At 44.6% G+C, this 18,955-nt stretch overlaps 1 protein-coding gene across 1 annotated transcript in view; it reads right to left on the bottom strand.

The window, feature by feature from the left end:
* CARD11 (caspase recruitment domain family member 11) overlaps positions 1-18,955 on the bottom strand; it is a 687,245-nt gene that overhangs the window by 469,795 nt on the left and 198,495 nt on the right. Inside the window, exon 4 of the mRNA XM_075830023.1 lies at positions 15,976-16,301. Coding sequence (XP_075686138.1) covers positions 15,976-16,301 — 326 coding nt within the window. The remainder of the gene's footprint in view (positions 1-15,975; positions 16,302-18,955) is intronic.

Raw genomic sequence — 18,955 nt, 5'->3', positions numbered from 1 at the left:
TTACCAGGTCTAGAAATATGATTTCTTCTTTCGATGTACTGGGGGTAAATTGTATTCCCCATTCGTTAGTATTTAGTTGATTTCTAAAGTTGTCAGCCTCCTTTTGGGTGCCAGCCCATATAAAGAACAGGTCATCGATGTATCTTCGATAGTATACTATGTTTTTTGTATATAGACAGTTATTCTCTATATTTTGTTGTTCAAAATGTCCCATAAATAGGTTGGCATAGCTTGGTTCTACTCTGGTTCCCATTGCTGTTCCTCTGTTCTGTTTGTAAAGATTGGTGTTGTGTGTGAAGATGTTATGGTTTAAAATGAAGGTTAATCCTTCTATTAAAAATATATTTTGTTCTTTTGGCAGTGTACTGTTTTGTTCTAGGAAATATTGAGTGGCTCTGAGACCAAGTTTATGATCAATATTTGAATACAGGGATGTTACATCTAGTGTCATCAGCATGTAGTTGTCCTTCCAAGTGTATTTCTGCAAGTCTCTAATAAGACTAGTGGAGTCTTTCAGATAAGATGGTAATTTTGTGACCAGATTTTGTAAATGTAGGTCAATGTAGTGTGATAGCCAACTATCAAAATATATTTTTAATAGAAGGATTAACCTTCATTTTAAACCATAACATCTTCACACACAACACCAATCTTTACAAACAGAACAGAGGAACAGCAATGAGAACCACAGTAGCACCCAGCTATGCCAACCTATTTATGGGACATTTTGAACAACAAAATATAGAGAATAACTGTCTATATATAAAAAACATAGTATACTATCGAAGATACATCGATGACCTGTTCTTTATATGGGCTGGCACCAAAAAGGAGGCTGACAACTTTATAAATCAACTAAATACTAACGAATGGGGAATACAATTTACCCCCAGTACATCGAAAGAAGAAATCATATTTCTAGACCTGGTAATTGGCCACATGTCCAACATATTTATCACGAAAACTCATGTAAAAAACGTAGCTAAAAATAGTTTTTTAAACTTCAAGAGTGCTCACTATAAAAAGTGGACCACTAACATCCCACACAGCCAATACAGGAGGATCAGAAAAAACTGCTCATCTACAGAGGTATACATAGACCAATCGAAAATTTTAAAAGAAAGATTTGAAGAAAAAGGCTACCCACAAAAATTAATTAAACATGCCTACCAAAGAAACCTGGCTATTACACAAGACATCTGCCTTGAAGAAAAAATGAAAGAAAAAATTATAATATACTCTAACACAGACACTGCACATGTAAAGGATCTGCCAGGCACAACTTCTGTGGACACGCCCATAGGTAATCAGTCTGCACCTGAGTCTATGTCTCTGAGACTGACTCCATCTTCCACCACTAAGGATGGCAGGCTTAGGAGTGGGAGAGCCTATCGCAGCCTTGCCAGACGGAGCTAGCTCCCGCCCTCTGTCTATTTATACCTGCCTTTCCTGTTCCTCCTTTGCTTGTGATTCTTCTCGTGTGGTTTCCTGGCCCAGCTACAGATTCTACTATTTGATCCTGCTCCATACTGACCCTGGCTTACTGACTACTCTCCTGCTCTGCGTTTGGTACCTCGTACACTCCTGGTTTGACTCAGCTCGTTTACCTCTCTTGTTGCTCACGGTGTTGCCGTGGGCAACTGCCCCATTTCCCTTAGCTTTGTGTACCCTTGTCTGTTTGTCTCGTGCACTTACTGAGCGTAGGGACCGCCGCCCAGTTGTACCCCGTCGCCTAGGGCGGGTCGTTGCAAGTAGGCAGGGACAAAGTGGCGGGTAGATTAGGGCTCACTTGTCCGTTTCCCTACCCCCATCATTACAGCACATAAGAAATACTCGGTCAACTTCCTAACTACATACAACTATGATCACAAAGTGATCGGAAACTCTTTATGCAAACAATGGGGTATACTCCAGAGTGACCCAATTCTCAACAAAATTATCCCACAAAAACCAGGGATCACCTTTCGTCGTGGAAGAACAATAAAAAACATTATAGCACCGAGTAGACTAAGGGCTAAAACTCATGATTCCAACCCCGATTTTTTTTAAAAAACAATAGGGATTTTTAAATGCGCCCAAAAAAAACTGCCTATGCTGCCAGAGCATCAATGCCGGAAAAAAGGAAATTATGTCAAATATAACTAAGGAAAAATTTCCTATCTATTCACACATGAATTGTGATTCGGATCATGTGATTTACATGATCGAATGTGAATGTGGGCTGCAGTATATAGGGAGAACTACTCAGACACTCCGCAGCAGGCTAAATGGACACCGTTTTAACGCCAAAAAAGGCTTCCTTAAACACAGTCTGTCAATACATTTGTTACAGTATCATCAATCTAATTTTAAAAATATCAGAATTTCCCCCATTGACTAAATAGATGCGAATACACATAATAGAATACAAACATTGAACAAGCGAGAATCATTTTGGCTCTTCAAATTCGAATCCCTGAGCCCAAATGGACTCAATGAGAAAATAGATTCAGTGTAATCCCTCTAACTAACAAGAATATACATACAAAAAATACCACTAAAAGATTAAGAGTTCAATAAGAATGCTGGTGAATAAAAATATAATAAAGAATAGAACTTTCATAAAATCATAACATTACCATTGTTGTGTTCCTCTTCGGGCTGTGTTCCCCGATACAAAGAAGAACCATGACACTCCAAAAGGAAGTTGATAGTGAGAACATCAATAGGATTCTTCACAATAAGATACCGAAACAAAATCACAACACCCTTGCTAAGGAGAAACTAAAAATTAGTTAAATATAAATGCAAGAAGTACCCTATTCAATAATTGTATATATATATATATATATATATATATATATATATATATATATATGACTATTAAATTGTGCTTTTCTTCGGGTTTTGTTCCCCGATACAAAGAAGAACCATGATACTCCAAAAGGAAGTTGATAGTGAAAATAACAATAGGATTCTTCACAATATTATACCGAAACGAAATTAAAACATCCCTGCTAGGGAGAAACAAAAAACTAGTTAAATATAGATGCAAGAAGCACCCTTTTTAAGAATTGTATATCTATGTGACTATGTAATTGTTTTTTTATATTGTTTGCATAACGTATGTTTTTTACCTTGTACCTTTGAACTCTGACCCGCCTCGTTGTTTTGGCAGTTTTTCTTTGATGTTCCATCTCAAATAGTGTAATCAACATGATCACAAACCACCAACACGTCTATATATACACACACTCATGACATCTGTAATCTTTCCTTTTTTACCTGCCTGACGAAGATACTGGTCCGGCGTTGAAACGCGTTGCAGCACATTAATTTTTTATCCTTTTAATTGTTTATTGTTTTATACCCACGTAATGTTTAATAAAACATCTTTACCTGAAAAAAATGGGTCTTCAGTAAACGAAAAACCAGTTACACGGAAGCGCCCGATACAAGGAACTATTTTTTCTCTATATCCAAAAAACAAGAAAGGGAGTTTTGTTATCTCTTTCTAGGGGGAATGGAAAAAAATTCTGCCATTGTTTTGTGCGGTTTAAATTTGCGTTGTTTCCTGTGCAGTGTAAATAACATATTACCTTTATTTTATGGGTCGGTACTAGAGATGAGCGAACCGGGACAACCGAACCCGGTATCGGTCCGAAAATCGTGAAAAGTTCGGTTCGCAGCGAATCCGAACTTCACCGGTTTCGGCCGAACACGTTTTGACCGAACCCGGCTACATTTTGGCGCCTGCCACATGTTAGATCTAAAATGGAGGATTTCAAAATATCACCTGACATCAGGCTACCCCATAATGCCTTGCAAACGGCTCTCCCAGCCAATCGGGAGGCAGCATAGGGGCGGGCTCAAGCCTGCAATAATAGTCTATGCACGGAGCTCAGCGGCCATTTTAGAGACAGGAGCTGTAGGGATAGCATCTATGTTCAGTAAGGGAAAGCTTTAGGAATCTAAAAGCCAGGAATCCAGTAATCGAAGGGGCTCATCCACTACAGCGGGAGTCTACTCTCAACATCCAAATTGCAATACAAATTCTCCATTTGCCAAGCCAGTGTGTGAATAAGCTTTTATAAGGGGCTCATCCCCGTTGCATGGGTTAACATCCAACTTGCAATCCAGGCATGCAGCTGTAGTACTACAACGCCCAGAATTCCCTGAGTGCACAGTGGCTGATAGAAATTCTCATTCATTGCCATTTGCCAAGCCAGTGTGTGAATAAGCTTTTATAAGGGGCTTATCCTCGTTGCATGGGTTAACAATCCAACTTGCAATCCAGGCAGGCAGCTGTAGTACTATAACACCCAGCATTCCCTGAGTGCACAGTGGCTGATAGAAATTCTCATTCATTGCCATTTTCCAAGCCAGTGTGTGAATAAGCTTTTATAAGGGGCTCATCCCCGTTGCATGGGTTAACAATCCAACTTGCAATCCAGGCAGGCAGCTGTAGTACTACAACACCCAGCATTCCCTGAGTGCACCGTGGCTGATAGAAATTCTCATTCATTGCCATTTGCCAAGCCAGTGTGTGAATAAGCTTTTATAAGGGGCTCATCCCCGTTACATTGGTTAACAATCCAACTTGCAATCCAGGCAGGCAGCTGTAGTACTACAACGCCCAGCATTCCCTGAGTGCACAGTGGCTGATAGAAATTCTCATTCATTACCATTTGTCAAGCCAGTGTGTGAATAAACTTTTATAAGGGGCTCATCCCTGTTGCATGGGTTAACAATCCAACTTGCAATCCAGGCAGGCAGCTGTAGTACTACAACGCCCAGCATTCCCTGAGTGCACCGTGGCTGATAGAAATTCTCATTCATTGCCATTTGCCAAGCCAGTGTGTGAATAAGCTTTTATAAGGGGCTAATCCCCGTTGCATGGGTTAACATCCAACTTGCAATCCAGGCAAGCAGCTGTAGTACTACAACGCCCAGCATTCCCTGAGTGCACCGTGGCTGATAGAAATTCTCATTCACTGCCATTTGCCAAGCCAGTGTGTGAATAAGCTTTTATAAGGGGCTCATCCCCGTTGCATGGGTTAACAATCCAACTTGCAATCCAGGCAGGCAGCTGTAGTACTACAACACCCAGCATTCCCTGAGTGCACAGTGGCTGATAGAAATTCTCATTCATTGCCATTTGCCAAGCCAGTGTGTGAATAAACTTTTATAAGGGGCTCATCCCCGTTGCATGGGTTAACAATCCAACTTGCAATCCAGGCAGGCAGCTGTAGTACTACAACACCCAGCATTCCCTGAGTGCACCGTGGCTGATAGAAATTCTCATTCATTGCCATTTGCCAAGCCAGTGTGTGAATAAGCTTTTATAAGGGGCTCATCCCCGTTGCATGGGTTAACATCCAACTTGCAATCCAGGCAAGCAGCTGTAGTACTACAACGCCCAGCATTCCCTGAGTGCACAGTGGCTGATAGAAATTCTCATTCATTGCCATTTGCCAAGCCAGTGTGTGAATAAGCTTTTATAAGGGGCTCATCCCCGTTACATGGGTTAACATCCAACTTGCAATACAGGCAGCCTTTGTAGTACTACAACGCCCAGCATTCCCTGACTGACTGGCACCTTATGAGTCACTGATTTTCCGCCAGTCCGAATAACAATTTAAAAGGGCCTAATTTCTGTCTAAGGGTTTAATTCAACGTGCTAATTAAGTACAGCCGGGGCCTTTGGTTCTATTATACAAGTCACAGCATACACTGACTGCCACCTATTCACAGTCACTCGTTTTCAGCCAGTCCAAATAATATTTTATAAGGGCCTCATTCCTCTAGTAGGGGAAGGGGTTTTGATTCAACTTGTTGCACTCCAGCAGTGAAATGTCTGGTAAAAAAAAGGTTGTGAAAGGACTGGGTAGAGGAAAAAACACCCATGCCATGTCCTCTTCCAGTCCAAATGTTGGATCTGTTGGTGCCAGACCCAATACCAGCATTTTTGGCACAAGACATGTGCCCAGTTCTACTAGTAGCAGCAGCCATGTGCCTGCTGGTAGTAGTAGCAGTATCAGCAAGCCAGACTTGTCCATCTCCTCCGGTGGGCGGGTTATTTTTGACAATACGGCCATTGTGGACTGGTTGGCTGGCTCGCGGTCATCTCAGCAGGAAGACTCTGACGATCTTGCTTCAAGCCAGGTTTCGTTGGATTCCAGATCCTCTACAGTTCCTTGGCACAGTGACAGTAGTAATATGAGTATTTCTAGCGTTTCCATTCCATCATCTATGTCTTCACTCCCCCTTCCTAGCGGGAAGCCATCTTTCCTGAGAGTCCTAAGAGACATCTCCTCGGGTGCGAAGGAACATACTGAACAACATAGTGATGATGACTTGTTTTCCGCGAGTCAGCCAACGGAGTGTGTTGCGGTGGTGGAGGTGGAAGCGGTGTCCGAGACGCATAGCTGTGGTAGTGGGGGTGTTGGCGGTAGCCGCGGAGGCAGACGCAGTAACGAGGCATGGAGCCCGCCATGATGTCACATCACATTCACAACACAGTGACAGAAGTGGCGGGGATGATGAGGAGGGCTATGATGATGTTGTTTTAGACAGGACGTGGGAACCAGGTGACGAGGTGATCACGGCGTCAGAGGAGGAGGAAAGTAGTGGCGGCACTGGCAGTGATAAACAGCCAAGCCGAGGTAGGGGCAGAAGTAAATCTGCAAAACGTTGAAGCGGTAGGGTCAGCTCAGGAGCCGGTGACACTGCTGCTACTGGTGTAGGCTCCCGAAAAAAGCCTGCCAGACAAGGGGCAAGCTCGGGTGGTGGTGGTGGTGGACGTGGTACCACCTCTTTACGGTACTCTGCCGTGTGGCAATTTTTCTGTACTTTCCTGGAGGACGAAAACATGGCAGAGTGCCGTAGCTGCAAGCAGAAAGTAAGGCGTGGGCAGGGCAGCAATGTAGGAACTACCGCTCTACGTAAACACATGGAGCTGCATCACAAGGCCATGTGGGACAATCGACATGCCCCACCATCATGTACATCTAATGAAGACCCCTCTGCCGCTGCTGCTGCTGCTCCGAGTCCCTGTCATCTAAGTAGTAGCCAGGCCTTATCCACCATCTCGTTGTCATCATCATCATCACTGTCATCTAGTGCTCCTCCTACGTCCCGTCAGTTATCCATTACGGAATCGTTGTCCAATAAACAACAATATATACCCAGTCATCCACTGGTGAATGAATGCCATGACTAAGAGCACCAGCCGTGCTTGAAACGCGTAGGCCCATTTTACCTACCTAATACTGCCTTGACGCCAAGCCTGTTATTGAAATTTTAAACAAGTTTTTTGATACCAATCAAATTGGGAATACGTTCCTTTTTAAAGTACATCACTGCAGCGCTGGATCAAATCCTTTCTTTTTGTACTAGGTGGCGAATACCTAGCCGCCATTAATTCTCCAAAACAGCTGTCCCTGCCTTGCACAAGCACGTGGAGGAAAAGGTGGGCCAGTCCTTGCAATTATCCATGTGCAGCAGGGTACATGCCACCGTCGACACGTGGAGCAGCAACTATGGACAGGGACAGTACATGTCTTTCATGGCCCAATGGGTCAATATTTTGCAGTCCGATGCACCACCGCAGCAATGCCAGGCATTACCACCTCCACGCTTGTACCTTTCTGGTTCAACTCCGGACACAAGGCGCCTACCATCCTTCTCCTCCTACTACTCCTCCTCCTCCTTGCCCTCCTCAATGGAGGTCTTCCCGTCCCCGACAGGACACAGCGTATCTTCCACTCCTCCTCCCTCCTCTTTTCATAGGTGCAAGGTGAAGCGCCATAACGCTGTCTTACACCTGCTGAGCCTGGGCGAGAAAAGCCACACAGGGCAGGAGCTCCTTCTGTGCATCAAGGAGGAAATCGCACGCTGGCTGTCTCCTCTGAAACTCACACTGGGCAATGTTGTCTCAGATAACGGGAAGAACGTTGTGGCTGCACTGCGTCTAGGTCACCTGACACACGCTCCTTGCATGGCACATGTGATCAATCTGGTCATAACACGCTTCTTAAAGTCATATGTTGGTTTGAAGGGTGTGCTGGCCATGTCCAGTAGGGTTTGCGTTCGCTTTAGACGTTTGTATGCATTTAAGCACGCCCTCCTGGACTTGCAGCGTCAAAACAATCTCCCAGAACACAGCCTGATTTGCGACGTTCCAGCACGCTGGAATTCCACCCTGCACATGTTGGACCGTCTGTACGAACAGCGGAAAGCCGTGAATGATTTCCTGATGCAGTAGACGGGCAGCGTTTGGAGCCAGTGTAATTTCGAGCTCAGGCACTGGCAGCTGGTTAGAGACGCATGTCGCGTTTTGAGGCCCTTTGAAGAGGCCACACAATTTGTGAGCCGTGACGCTAGCGGAATGAACGATGTTATGCCGCTGATATTCATTATGGAGCAAATGCTCACAGCGATGATTCAGCAAAGGATGGAGGAAGGATCACATCTGGCTATGGATGTTGAGGAGGAGGAGGAGGATGAGGATGAGGAAACAGGACCTGAAGAGGAGCTGGATTTGGAGATGGAATCACAGGAAGGGATAGGGGACGAGGCAGCCGCACAACATGACAGTGATGATGACGAGTCTGACGACGACCTTGATGATGGACAACCATGGCAGTATGGGGCGGAGATGGAACCAACCGGGCCCTCTGAAACGCTGGCCAGGATGGCGAGCTGTATGCTTCGTTACTTGCGTGCTGACTGTCGTATTGTTAGCATGAAGCAAAGAGATGAGTACTGGATAGCCACACTTTTAGACCCTCAGTATAAAGCCAGAATGGGGGAGTTTTTTGCGCCCTCCGAGAGGGAGGCAAAATTGGCTTATTATCGAGAGAAGCTATGCAGCCAGCTTGTCACGGCTTTCAAACGGCAAACACCTGCTGCAAGCATGTCTGACCGGGGGGCCACTCTCTGCTCCCCACTGTCTCATCGTTCCACCACCTCTGGCAGAGCTACCTCTGCAATAGGCGGCAGCAGCGGCAGCAGCAGCAGCAGCAGCCAATTCAGTTTGGAAAATATGATGACAACATTTTTACATCCAATATCCCGACCTGACAGACATCGTAGTCACCAAAGGGATGTTCACCATCACCAGCACCTAAACAACCAGGTTCACTCGTACCTGGACTGTGCCCTTTCTCCATCAGAAATCCTGATCCCAGACCCTATGGACTTCTGGGTCAGCAGATTGGATCATTGGCAAGAACTGGCCCAGTTTGCCATGGGTGTACTGTCTTGTCCACCCTCCAGTGTAGCGTCAGAGAGGGTATTCAGCGCGGCAGGGGGCTTCGTCACCCCTAAGCGAACAAGATTGTCCGCCAACAGCTTTGAAAATCTCACGTTTCTGAAAATGAATCAAGCGTGGATCGGTGATGATTTTAAAACCCCTGTGCCTGATGCCACTGATTAGATCTGACATTGCTGCTGCTGCTGCTGCTGCCGCTGCCGCCTGCTACTGCCGCCTGCTACTGCCGCCTGCTACTACGCGATTCTGTCTTGTCCACTCTTTTTTTAATGTGCCGGTGTTGGTGCTGCTACTACTTCTACCACCAATCCACCCCCAGTGCCGTCTGCTACAAGCAGGCCTGCCCCACCACAGGGTTTTGTCTGTGACTGTCCAGTCTGTTTTAATGTGCTGCTACTACTACTACTACCACCCTTGCCAATACGTTGGCTACCTCTACTACCACCAATACACCTCCACTGCCGTCTGCTACAAGCAGGCCTGCCCCACCACAGGGCTTTGTCCTGTGACTGTCCAGTCTGTTTTAATGTGCTGCTACTACTACTACCACCCTTGCTGTCCGTTGGCTACCTCTACTACCACCAATACACCTCCACTGCGGTCTGCTACAAGCAGGCCTGCCCCACCACAGGGCTTTGTCCTGTGACTGTCCAGTCTGTTTTAATGTGCTGCTACTACTACTACCACCCTTGCTGTCCGTTGGCTACCTCTACTACCACCAATACACCTCCACTGCCATCTGCTACAAGCAGGCCTGAGGCAGCCCCACCACAGGGCTTTGTCCTGTGACTGTCCAGTCTGTTTTAATGTGCTGCTACTACTACTACTACCACCCTTGCTGTCCGTTGGCTACCTCTACTACCACCAATACACCTCCACTGCGGTCTGCTACAAGCAGGCCTGCCCCACCACAGGGCTTTGTCCTGTGACTGTCCAGTCTGTTTTAATGTGCTGCTACTACTACTACCACCCTTGCTGTCCGTTGGCTACCTCTACTACCACCAATACACCTCCACTGCCATCTGCTACAAGCAGGCCTGAGGCAGCCCCACCACAGGGCTTTGTCCTGTGACTGTCCAGTCTGTTTTAATGTGCTGCTACTACTACTACTACCACCCTTGCTGTCCGTTGGCTACCTCTACTACCACCAATACACCTCCACTGCCGGCTGCTACAAGCAGGCCTGCCCCACCACAGGGCTTTGTCCTGTGACTGTCCAGTCTGTTTTAATGTGCTGCTACTACTACTACCACCACCCTTGCTGTCCGTTGGCTACCTCTACTACCACCAATACACCTCCATTGCCGTCTGCTACAAGCAGGCCTGAGGCCAGCCCCACCACAGGGCTTTGTCCTGTGGCTGTCCAGTCTGTTTTAATGTGCTGCTACTACTACTACCACCATCCTTGCTGTCCGTTGGCTACCTCTACTACCACCAATACACCTCCACTGCCGTCTGCTACAAGCAGGCCTGGAGGGCTTGTGAAAAGCCATTGCTTGTTGCTTTTACATCCATGTATGGATGAACCCCGGCAGGCATTTGCCAATTAAAAGGGTACATTTTTGGAGGGCTTGGGAAAATCCATTGCTTGTTGCTTTTACATCCATGTATGGATGAACCCCGGCAGGCATCTGCCAATAAAAAGGGTACATTTTTGGAGGGCTTGTGAAAAGCCATTGCTTGTTGCTTTTACATCCATGTATGGATGAACCCCGGCAGGCATCTGCCAATAAAAAGGGTAAATTTTTTGAGGGCTTGTCAAAAGTCATTGCTTCTTCTTTTGCCACCTTATATGTATGAACCCTGGCAGGCATCTGCCGCCAAAAATGGTTAATTTTTGTACCTTTTTTAACAATGCATTAAGCATACAACATGCACAAGTGCAGTGGTTTCTGTTAGTTATCACCGTGTCCCATCCGTTTTCCTATAGCCATACATGTTGGCGTAACTTTGACACTAACTTTGCCTTAAAGACAGCTCAAAAGTACTTGGATACACTCGTGGGTGACCTAAGAGTGTTATACAGGGCTTCTAGGGCTTTTAAACAGTGTTATACACGATTTTTAGGGGCTTTCTTGAATTACAGGTTCGGTCAGAACTAGTTCGGTCCGAATCAAACTTTTTCATGAAATTCGGCGAACCAGCCGAACCGAACTTTTCATAAGTTCGCTCATCTCTAGTCGGTACGATTATGGTGATACCAGATATGTATTTTTTTTTTTTAATGTTTTAGTACTTTAGCACAATACAAACTTTTTTCTTCAAATAATTTTGTTTTCGCATTGCCGCATTCCAAAAACCATAACTTTTGTATTTTTATGTCGATGTATTTATATGTGCGCTTGTTTTTTGTGGGACAAGATGTAGTTTTTATTGGTACCATTTTGGGGTACATGGAAGTTATTGATGCAGAGCTCCAGCAGTGATCGCTCGGAAACACCTTCTGTTCCCATGCAATCACCGTGATGTAACTGTATGTAAAAAAAACAATGCTCCATGTGGCTTAAGGGGGTTAAAGACAGATACTTTGGAACTTAAGGTGGACCTGTCAGCACTCCTGTTTTAGTAAGTACTTGCATTTAAATAACAATGCTGGATTGTTTTTTGTCAGAACTCTGTGTTATGATTTGCCTTCGTTATTCATCCTTGAAATAATAATTTAACAACATTCCGTTTGTCAATAGGGCATGCCTCTACACCAGTATTTCCCAACTGGGGTGCCATGGCCGTGAGAACACTACAGGGGTGCCACGACACACCTCTAATCCAGCGCTTTTCAAACTGTGAGGCGTGCCCAGGGCTGGCCTTAGGATAAATGGCACCCTGTGCGAAATTAGTATTCGGCACCCCACCCCGATAAAAAAAAAAATGTATAATGCCCCCCACAGTATAATGCCCTATATAGTGCCCCCACACAGTATAATGCCACATTAGTGCCCCCCCATACAGAATAATAATATTTAATAATATTTTACAACCCCTTCAAGGACACAGTATTTTGTACTCTAATTGTGCACACACAGTATTATGCCTCCTAAGTGACACACACCGTATTGTGCCCCCTGTAGTACCCTTACACAGTATAATGTCCACTTAGTGGCCCCCACACAGTATAATGCCCCCTGCCCCTGGCTGCCACACACAGCCCCCCCTGTAGATAGTGCCCTCTGTAGATTGTGCCATACAGCTTCCCTGTAGAGAGTTCCATAATCCCCCACCTCTTTCTTGTAGATCGTGGCCATACAGCCCCCCACCTCCCCCTTGAAGACAGTGCCACCAAAAGAAAAAATTTTACTCACCTAGGCGCGGTTCCTACGAACGAACTGAGCTGCTCCACGACAGGCTCCTTGCATAGGCCGGCATGATCCTGTAGCCTAGCAAAGGGTTTCCAAAACTTTTCGAACTTGAGGCACCACTGGAAAAATAAAATTTCCTCAGGGCACCCCTACCAAAAATAGTTTTTGAGAAAGACAGAAAACAGCTAAAAACAAGCACTACACTCATAGGGTATGTTCACACAGCGTTATTTCTGAGGAAAAAAAAATCTGCCTCAAAATTCCCTCAGTTATTGAACTTACAGCATTGTTTGACTTTTTTTTTGTGTTTTTTTAAGCCGTTGAAGCTGATGCAAAAGACGCAGGCAAAAATGCACTTCAAACGAGCGCCGCACTTATTTTCTGCCTCCTATTCATTTCAATTGGAGCTCAGAGGTGGATACCACTTGAAGACTATCAGCCCCCCACTCACAGTAAAATGACCATCATCCCCCCACTCACAGAAAATTGACCATCAGCCCCTCTCACAGTAAAATGACCATCAGTCCGCCACTCAGATTCCCCTTGTAGATAGTGCCAAACGGCCCCCTGAAGATAGTGCCACACAGCCCCTTGTAGGTAGTGCCACACAGCCCCCTTGTAGGTAGTGCCACACAGCCCCCTTGTAGGTAGTGCCACACAGCCCCCTTGTAGGTAGTGCCACACAGCCCCCTTGTAGGTAGTGCCACACAGCCCCCTTGTCGGTAGTGCCACACAGCCCCCTGGTAGGTAGTGCCACACAGTCCCCTGGTAGGTAGTGTCACATAGCCCCCTGTAGTGCCACACAGCCCCTTGTAGGTAGTGCCAGACAGCCCCCTGTAGGTAGTGCCACACAGCCCTCTTGTAGGTAATGCCACACAGCACCTTGGGAGGTATTGCCACACAGCCCCCTGGTAGGTAGTGCTACACAGCCCCCTTGTAGGTAGTGCTACACAGCTCCCTTTTAGGTAGTGCCACATAGCCCCCTGGTATGTAGTGGCACACAGCCCACAGCCCCCTTGTGGATAGCAAACCCGCTTCCTGTAGATAGCACCACATATATGCACAGAGACATCAAGCGCTCCATCCAGGAGCGGAATCCCCGGCCACAGGGGGATTCCGCTCCTTCAGGGAGCTACAGTGGCGCCAGTAGAAAGCAGAGCAGGAAGATACCTCCCTACTTTGCTATAGTGGCATTTCTACCGCTGTAGCAGCCACAGTGGCTGCTAGCGGCGCAGCTGGCCATGGGGAGGGGGTCATGCCTGGTGTCTCCGCTAGAAGCCGCTATAGCTGCTACAGCGGTAGCGATGCTACTGAGTGAAGAAGTGCCCGGGCGGAAAAGCAGCTGCTGAGTCACCCGCCGGGTGCTTCTGAAACAAGCAGGGGAAGGGAGCCAGCGCAGCGCCCCCTTCCACCTGCTGGAGCGATGCGCCGTGTGCAATGTCACAGGTTACACACCCCTAAGGCCGGTCCTGGGCGTACCTCACTGGTAAAGTGCGCCCAACAGCTTGGTGAGGCGCCAGGCCGATCACTTCACCTGTATTTAAAGCTTGATTCTTGCTTGCGCTGATAGCAAGCATCAGCGCTGCGCAGGGATCCAGTCATTATAGTTTAGCTGCTATAAAGGGCAGCTCCACCTTCTCCTACTTGTTGCGTACTTCAGGGAGTAAGAGAAGTAAGGAGACAGGCACGCTGCCTTTAAAGAATCCGGCCCTGAAAGATCACGGTAAGTCTTGGCAAATCATTAAAAATGGCAGCTGGCTATTTTACTAGTAAATAGCCAGCTGCAATTTAACTATTATGCATGACCGAGAGTAAACCTAAGCCAGCCAGAGCGCAGAGAGTCCTGCACTCTGGCTGGCGTACAAGGGGTTCCTCATGTTCTGCATATGACCGCGATTGCAGGGACTCCATCATTACAGAAGATGTTCTGCACTCTGGCGCACAGAGCCCCGAGATGCGCCACAACTGTGTGTCAAACACAGGGGTTACTAGAATTCATTGACTTGCTTTTGAATGTTGGCCAATGAACTCTAGTAACCTGGGTCACGTGATGTAAATCAGCCAATAAGAAGTTATTGTCTGGTTTACTCTGCCAGGGAAGCATATCTGGGGATGTAAGTATGATTTTATTATTATTATTATTATTATTATTATTATTATTATTATTATATTATTATTAAATTATATTTGTTTCTGGGTTTTTTCTTGTTTGTGCTTTTTTACAGGTTTACTAGGATCGCTTTGGTCAACAATGAGAGTTGTTGTTTTTTTTTATCTCAATAAAAAAAATCTATATCTGTGTCTTATTTTAAAACCTTAATACTATCTAAATACTACTGGTCGGGTATTAAATTGTACCTGCTCTCCCCTGGTGGGGTTGGGTACTGAGGTAATAAAAGGGTGTTAGTGTTAGCCTTTATAGCGGCTAACACTAAGCCCTGCCTTAGTATTGGACGCTGTCAATCAGACAGCAGCAATTACTAAGACAATTGTATTTTAAAGCTATGTAAAACTTTGAGCACAATTTTTTTTTTTTACATAAAACAAAGTTTTAGAGGGTTTTAGACAACTTTTTAATTGTTTTTTTTTTACTTTTTGAAATACAGAGCCTATGTATCCTGGATACTTCCTGTATCTTACACTCACAACCGACTCCGTCATGAACTTAGAGGTGATCAATAACAGCTGGATCTTTTTTGTCAGAAACACACAGGTCCCGTTGTCACTGAAGCCATCAGTCTTGCTGACCTGACGGATTCGGGTTTGAGTGCAATATACAGCTTCTTTTTATCCAGGATACATAGAAGCTGTACCTCAAAAAGTATTTTTTTTCAAAATAAAAAACAATTAAAAAGTTGTCTAAAATCCTCTAATACGTTGTTGTATATATAAAAAAAAGTTTTAAAAATAGACAGACTTTGAAATTTTCTTTAATTGAAATAAAGAAAAACCCACACAACCTTCGTTGACCTTTTAAATGCTGGTCATCGTAGTCCACCAAATCCGACGTAATCCAAAGCAAACTTAGGGAACCTGTAAAATACCACAAATAACAACAACAAAAAACACATTGATATACAAATAATACTTAGTACTTCTTGTTTTTAGCCGTTTTTTTTGTCTTTTGGTAAATATTATTTGGTAGAGGTGCCGTAAGGAAAAACATTTTTTCCAGGGGTGCCTCGAGCATGAAAAGATTGGGAAACTCTGCTCTACACAGTATGGCACTGACTAATCAGACTATATAGGAAAGAACTCTTTCCACAAGGGGAATGGTAATGCCCAGTTGTCAGTTCACTCATATAGAGAGTTCCATGAAAAGGTGCTCCAAAATTGTTATTTCATGGTATTTACTAACATTTGTCTGGAGAGATAATAGTACTTTTTTAATACTCACATCATCTTGTATAAATAGTTTATGCTCACCTCAAGCTGCAAGTCACGACTTCTCATGACAGCCATGTTCTTCTCTTCACTAAGTTGAGCATATCTCATAGCTAAGTTATAATTATCATCCTTTACTTTGATTAACTCATCATTGCAGTTGTTTCGCTCTTCCTTCATTTTGTTGTAACGTTCCTGAAATGTCATCAGTTCTAAGTTTACCAGCTTTAACTGTTTTCTCTCATCCTCCAAAAGTCTTGAGCTAGCCACAAGTTCACACTTCTGTACTTCCTTTGTCTTTAATTGTTGCTGTAATTTTATGACTTCATTCATCAGGAACTGTGTGAGAGCTTCATGCCCTTCTTCCACTAAAAAAAAAAGGATATCATGAGCATTGGCATGGATACTGCACATGAAGCTTCAAACTGTATTTGACTAGCATTAGCTTTATAGTGATTAATGTAAAATTGTTTCATCTTTATACTATATCTTCATATATTTTGCAACCTGGAAAACTAGTAGTATAGCTGCTGCAGCAGTCTATTTTTAACCAGTATCCAACGGCAATCAGCCCCAGTTCTGTGGAGACTCTAGACGCAACAGACCTGCAGTAATAGATGCATTGGGGAGGGCACAGTATGAACTACCGCTGGCCAGCGTCAGGACCCGGAAGCAGTAAATACATATATACATATACATGCATACAAATGCAGTATATACACATACAAACATGTGTGTATGTATGTATGTATGTATATATGTATGTATGTATGTATGTATGTATGTGTGTATGTATGTGTGTGTGCATATACACTACCGTTCAAAAGTTTGGGGTCACCCAGACAATTTTGTGTTTTCCATGAAAACTCACACTTATATTTATCAAATGAGTTGCAAAATGACTAGAAAATATAGTCAAGACATTGACAAGGTTAGAAATAATGATTTTTATTTCAAATAATAATTTTCTCCTTCAAACTTTGCTTTCGTCATAGAATGCTCCATTTGCAGCAATTACAGCATTGCAGACCTTTGCCATTCATCTAGCTGATCATTTGCTGAGGTAATCGGGAGAAATTTCACCCCATGCTTCCAGAAGCCCCTCCCACAAGTTGGATTGTCTTGATGGGCCCTTCTTGCCTACCATATGGTCAAGCTGCTCCCACAACAGCTCTATGGGGTTGAGATCTGGTGACTGCACTGGCCACTCCATTACAGATAGAATACCAGCTGCCTGCTTCTTCCCTAAATAGTTCTTACATCATTTGGAGGTGTGCTTTGGGTCATTGTCCTGTTGTAGGATGAAATTGTCTCCAATCAAGCGCTGTCCACAGGGTATGGCATGGCGTTGCAAAATGGAGTGATAGCCTTCCTTATTCAAAATCCCTTTTACCTTGTAAAAATCTCCCACTTTACCAGCACCAAAGCAACCACAGACCATCACATTACCTCCACCATGCTTGACAGATGGCGTCAGGCACTCTTCCAGCATCTTTTCAGTTGTTATGCGTCTCACAAATGTTCTTCTGTGTGATCCAAACACCTCAAACTTCCATTCGTCTGTCCATAACACTTTTTTTCAAACTTCCTCTGTCCAATGTCTGTGTGCTTTTGCCCATATTAATCTTTTCCTTTTATTAGCCAGTCTCAGATATGGCTTTTTCTTTGCCACTCTGCCCTGAAGGCCAGCATCCCGGAGTAGCCTCTTCACTGTAGACGTTGACACTGGCGTTTTGCGAGTACTATTTAATGAAGCTGCCAGTTGAGGACCTGTGAGGCGTCTATTTCTCAAACTAGAGACTCTAATGTACTTGTCTTGTTGCTCAGTTGTGCAGCGGGGCCTCCCACTTCTCTTTCTACTCTGGTTAGAGCCTGTTTGTGCTGTCCTCTGAAGGGAGTAGTACACACCGTTGTAGGAAATCTTCAGTTTCTTGGCAATTTCTCGCATGGAATAGCCTTCATTTCTAAGAACAAGAATAGACTGTCGAGTTTCATATGAAAGCTCTCTTTTTCTAGCCAATTTGAGAGTTTAATCGAACCCACAAATGTAATGCTCCAGATTCTCAACTAGCTCAAAGGAAGGTCAGTTTTATAGCTCCTCTAAACAGCAAAACTGTTTACAGCGGTGCTAACATAATTGCACAAGGGTTTTCAAGTGTTTTCTAATCATCCATTAGCCTTCTAACACAGTTAGCAAACACAATGTACCATTAGAACACTGGAGTGATGGTTGCTGGAAATGGGCCTCTATACACCTATGTAGATATTGCATTGAAAACCAGACGTTTGCAGCTGGAATAGTCATTTAGCACATTAACAATGTATAGAGTGTATTTTTGATTAATTTAATGTTATCTTCATTGAAAAAAACTGTGCTTTTCTTGCAAAAATAAGGAAATTTCTAAGTGACCCTAAACTTTTGAACGGTAATGTAGATTCCCATTTGAACTAGCTTTTTGATAATATTATTCTGTGAAGTATATATAAAAAGTATACTGCTCACTGTGAATGTTTAACGTAAAGATGTAATTTGTTAATGTTTTTCTTCAATTGAATTGTCTGATTAAGATCAATTAATGATTAGGCGGCAAAAAAGATTGTTCTCCATAGGAAGTGTCCAACTGTTATATACATTATTAACTGCACGTCAAGGTGAGCAGTAACTTTGCGCACCTTGACGTGCAGTTACGTCTGAACTTTGACTGTTAATCGCTGCGCGGCACTACACCACAGCGACGGTTAACTGTGCAGTGCATCAGCCCTGCAGTCCCTGTTGCCGATCAGCGGCTCATCGCCGCTCATTTAGGCAGTTAACCCCTTTGATGCGGCGGTTGATTGCAATCGCCGCATTTAAGGAGTTTACAGCAGATCGCCAGCCCCCACATGAAATCAAGGGGGCTGGCGATGGTTGCCATGGTAACTGGAAGCCAAACAATACAGCCCGGAGGCTGGTCCACATAGGCTTCCTGTCAGAGTGACTGTCACGTCACAATGACAGTTAGAATACATTACACTACGTGTA

The sequence above is a fragment of the Rhinoderma darwinii genome, chromosome 6, assembly GCF_050947455.1.
Source record: "Rhinoderma darwinii isolate aRhiDar2 chromosome 6, aRhiDar2.hap1, whole genome shotgun sequence".
Lineage (NCBI taxonomy): Eukaryota > Metazoa > Chordata > Amphibia > Anura > Rhinodermatidae > Rhinoderma > Rhinoderma darwinii.
Note: the sequence above shows the minus strand (reverse complement) of the source record. Positions and strands in the feature narration are given on the sequence as shown.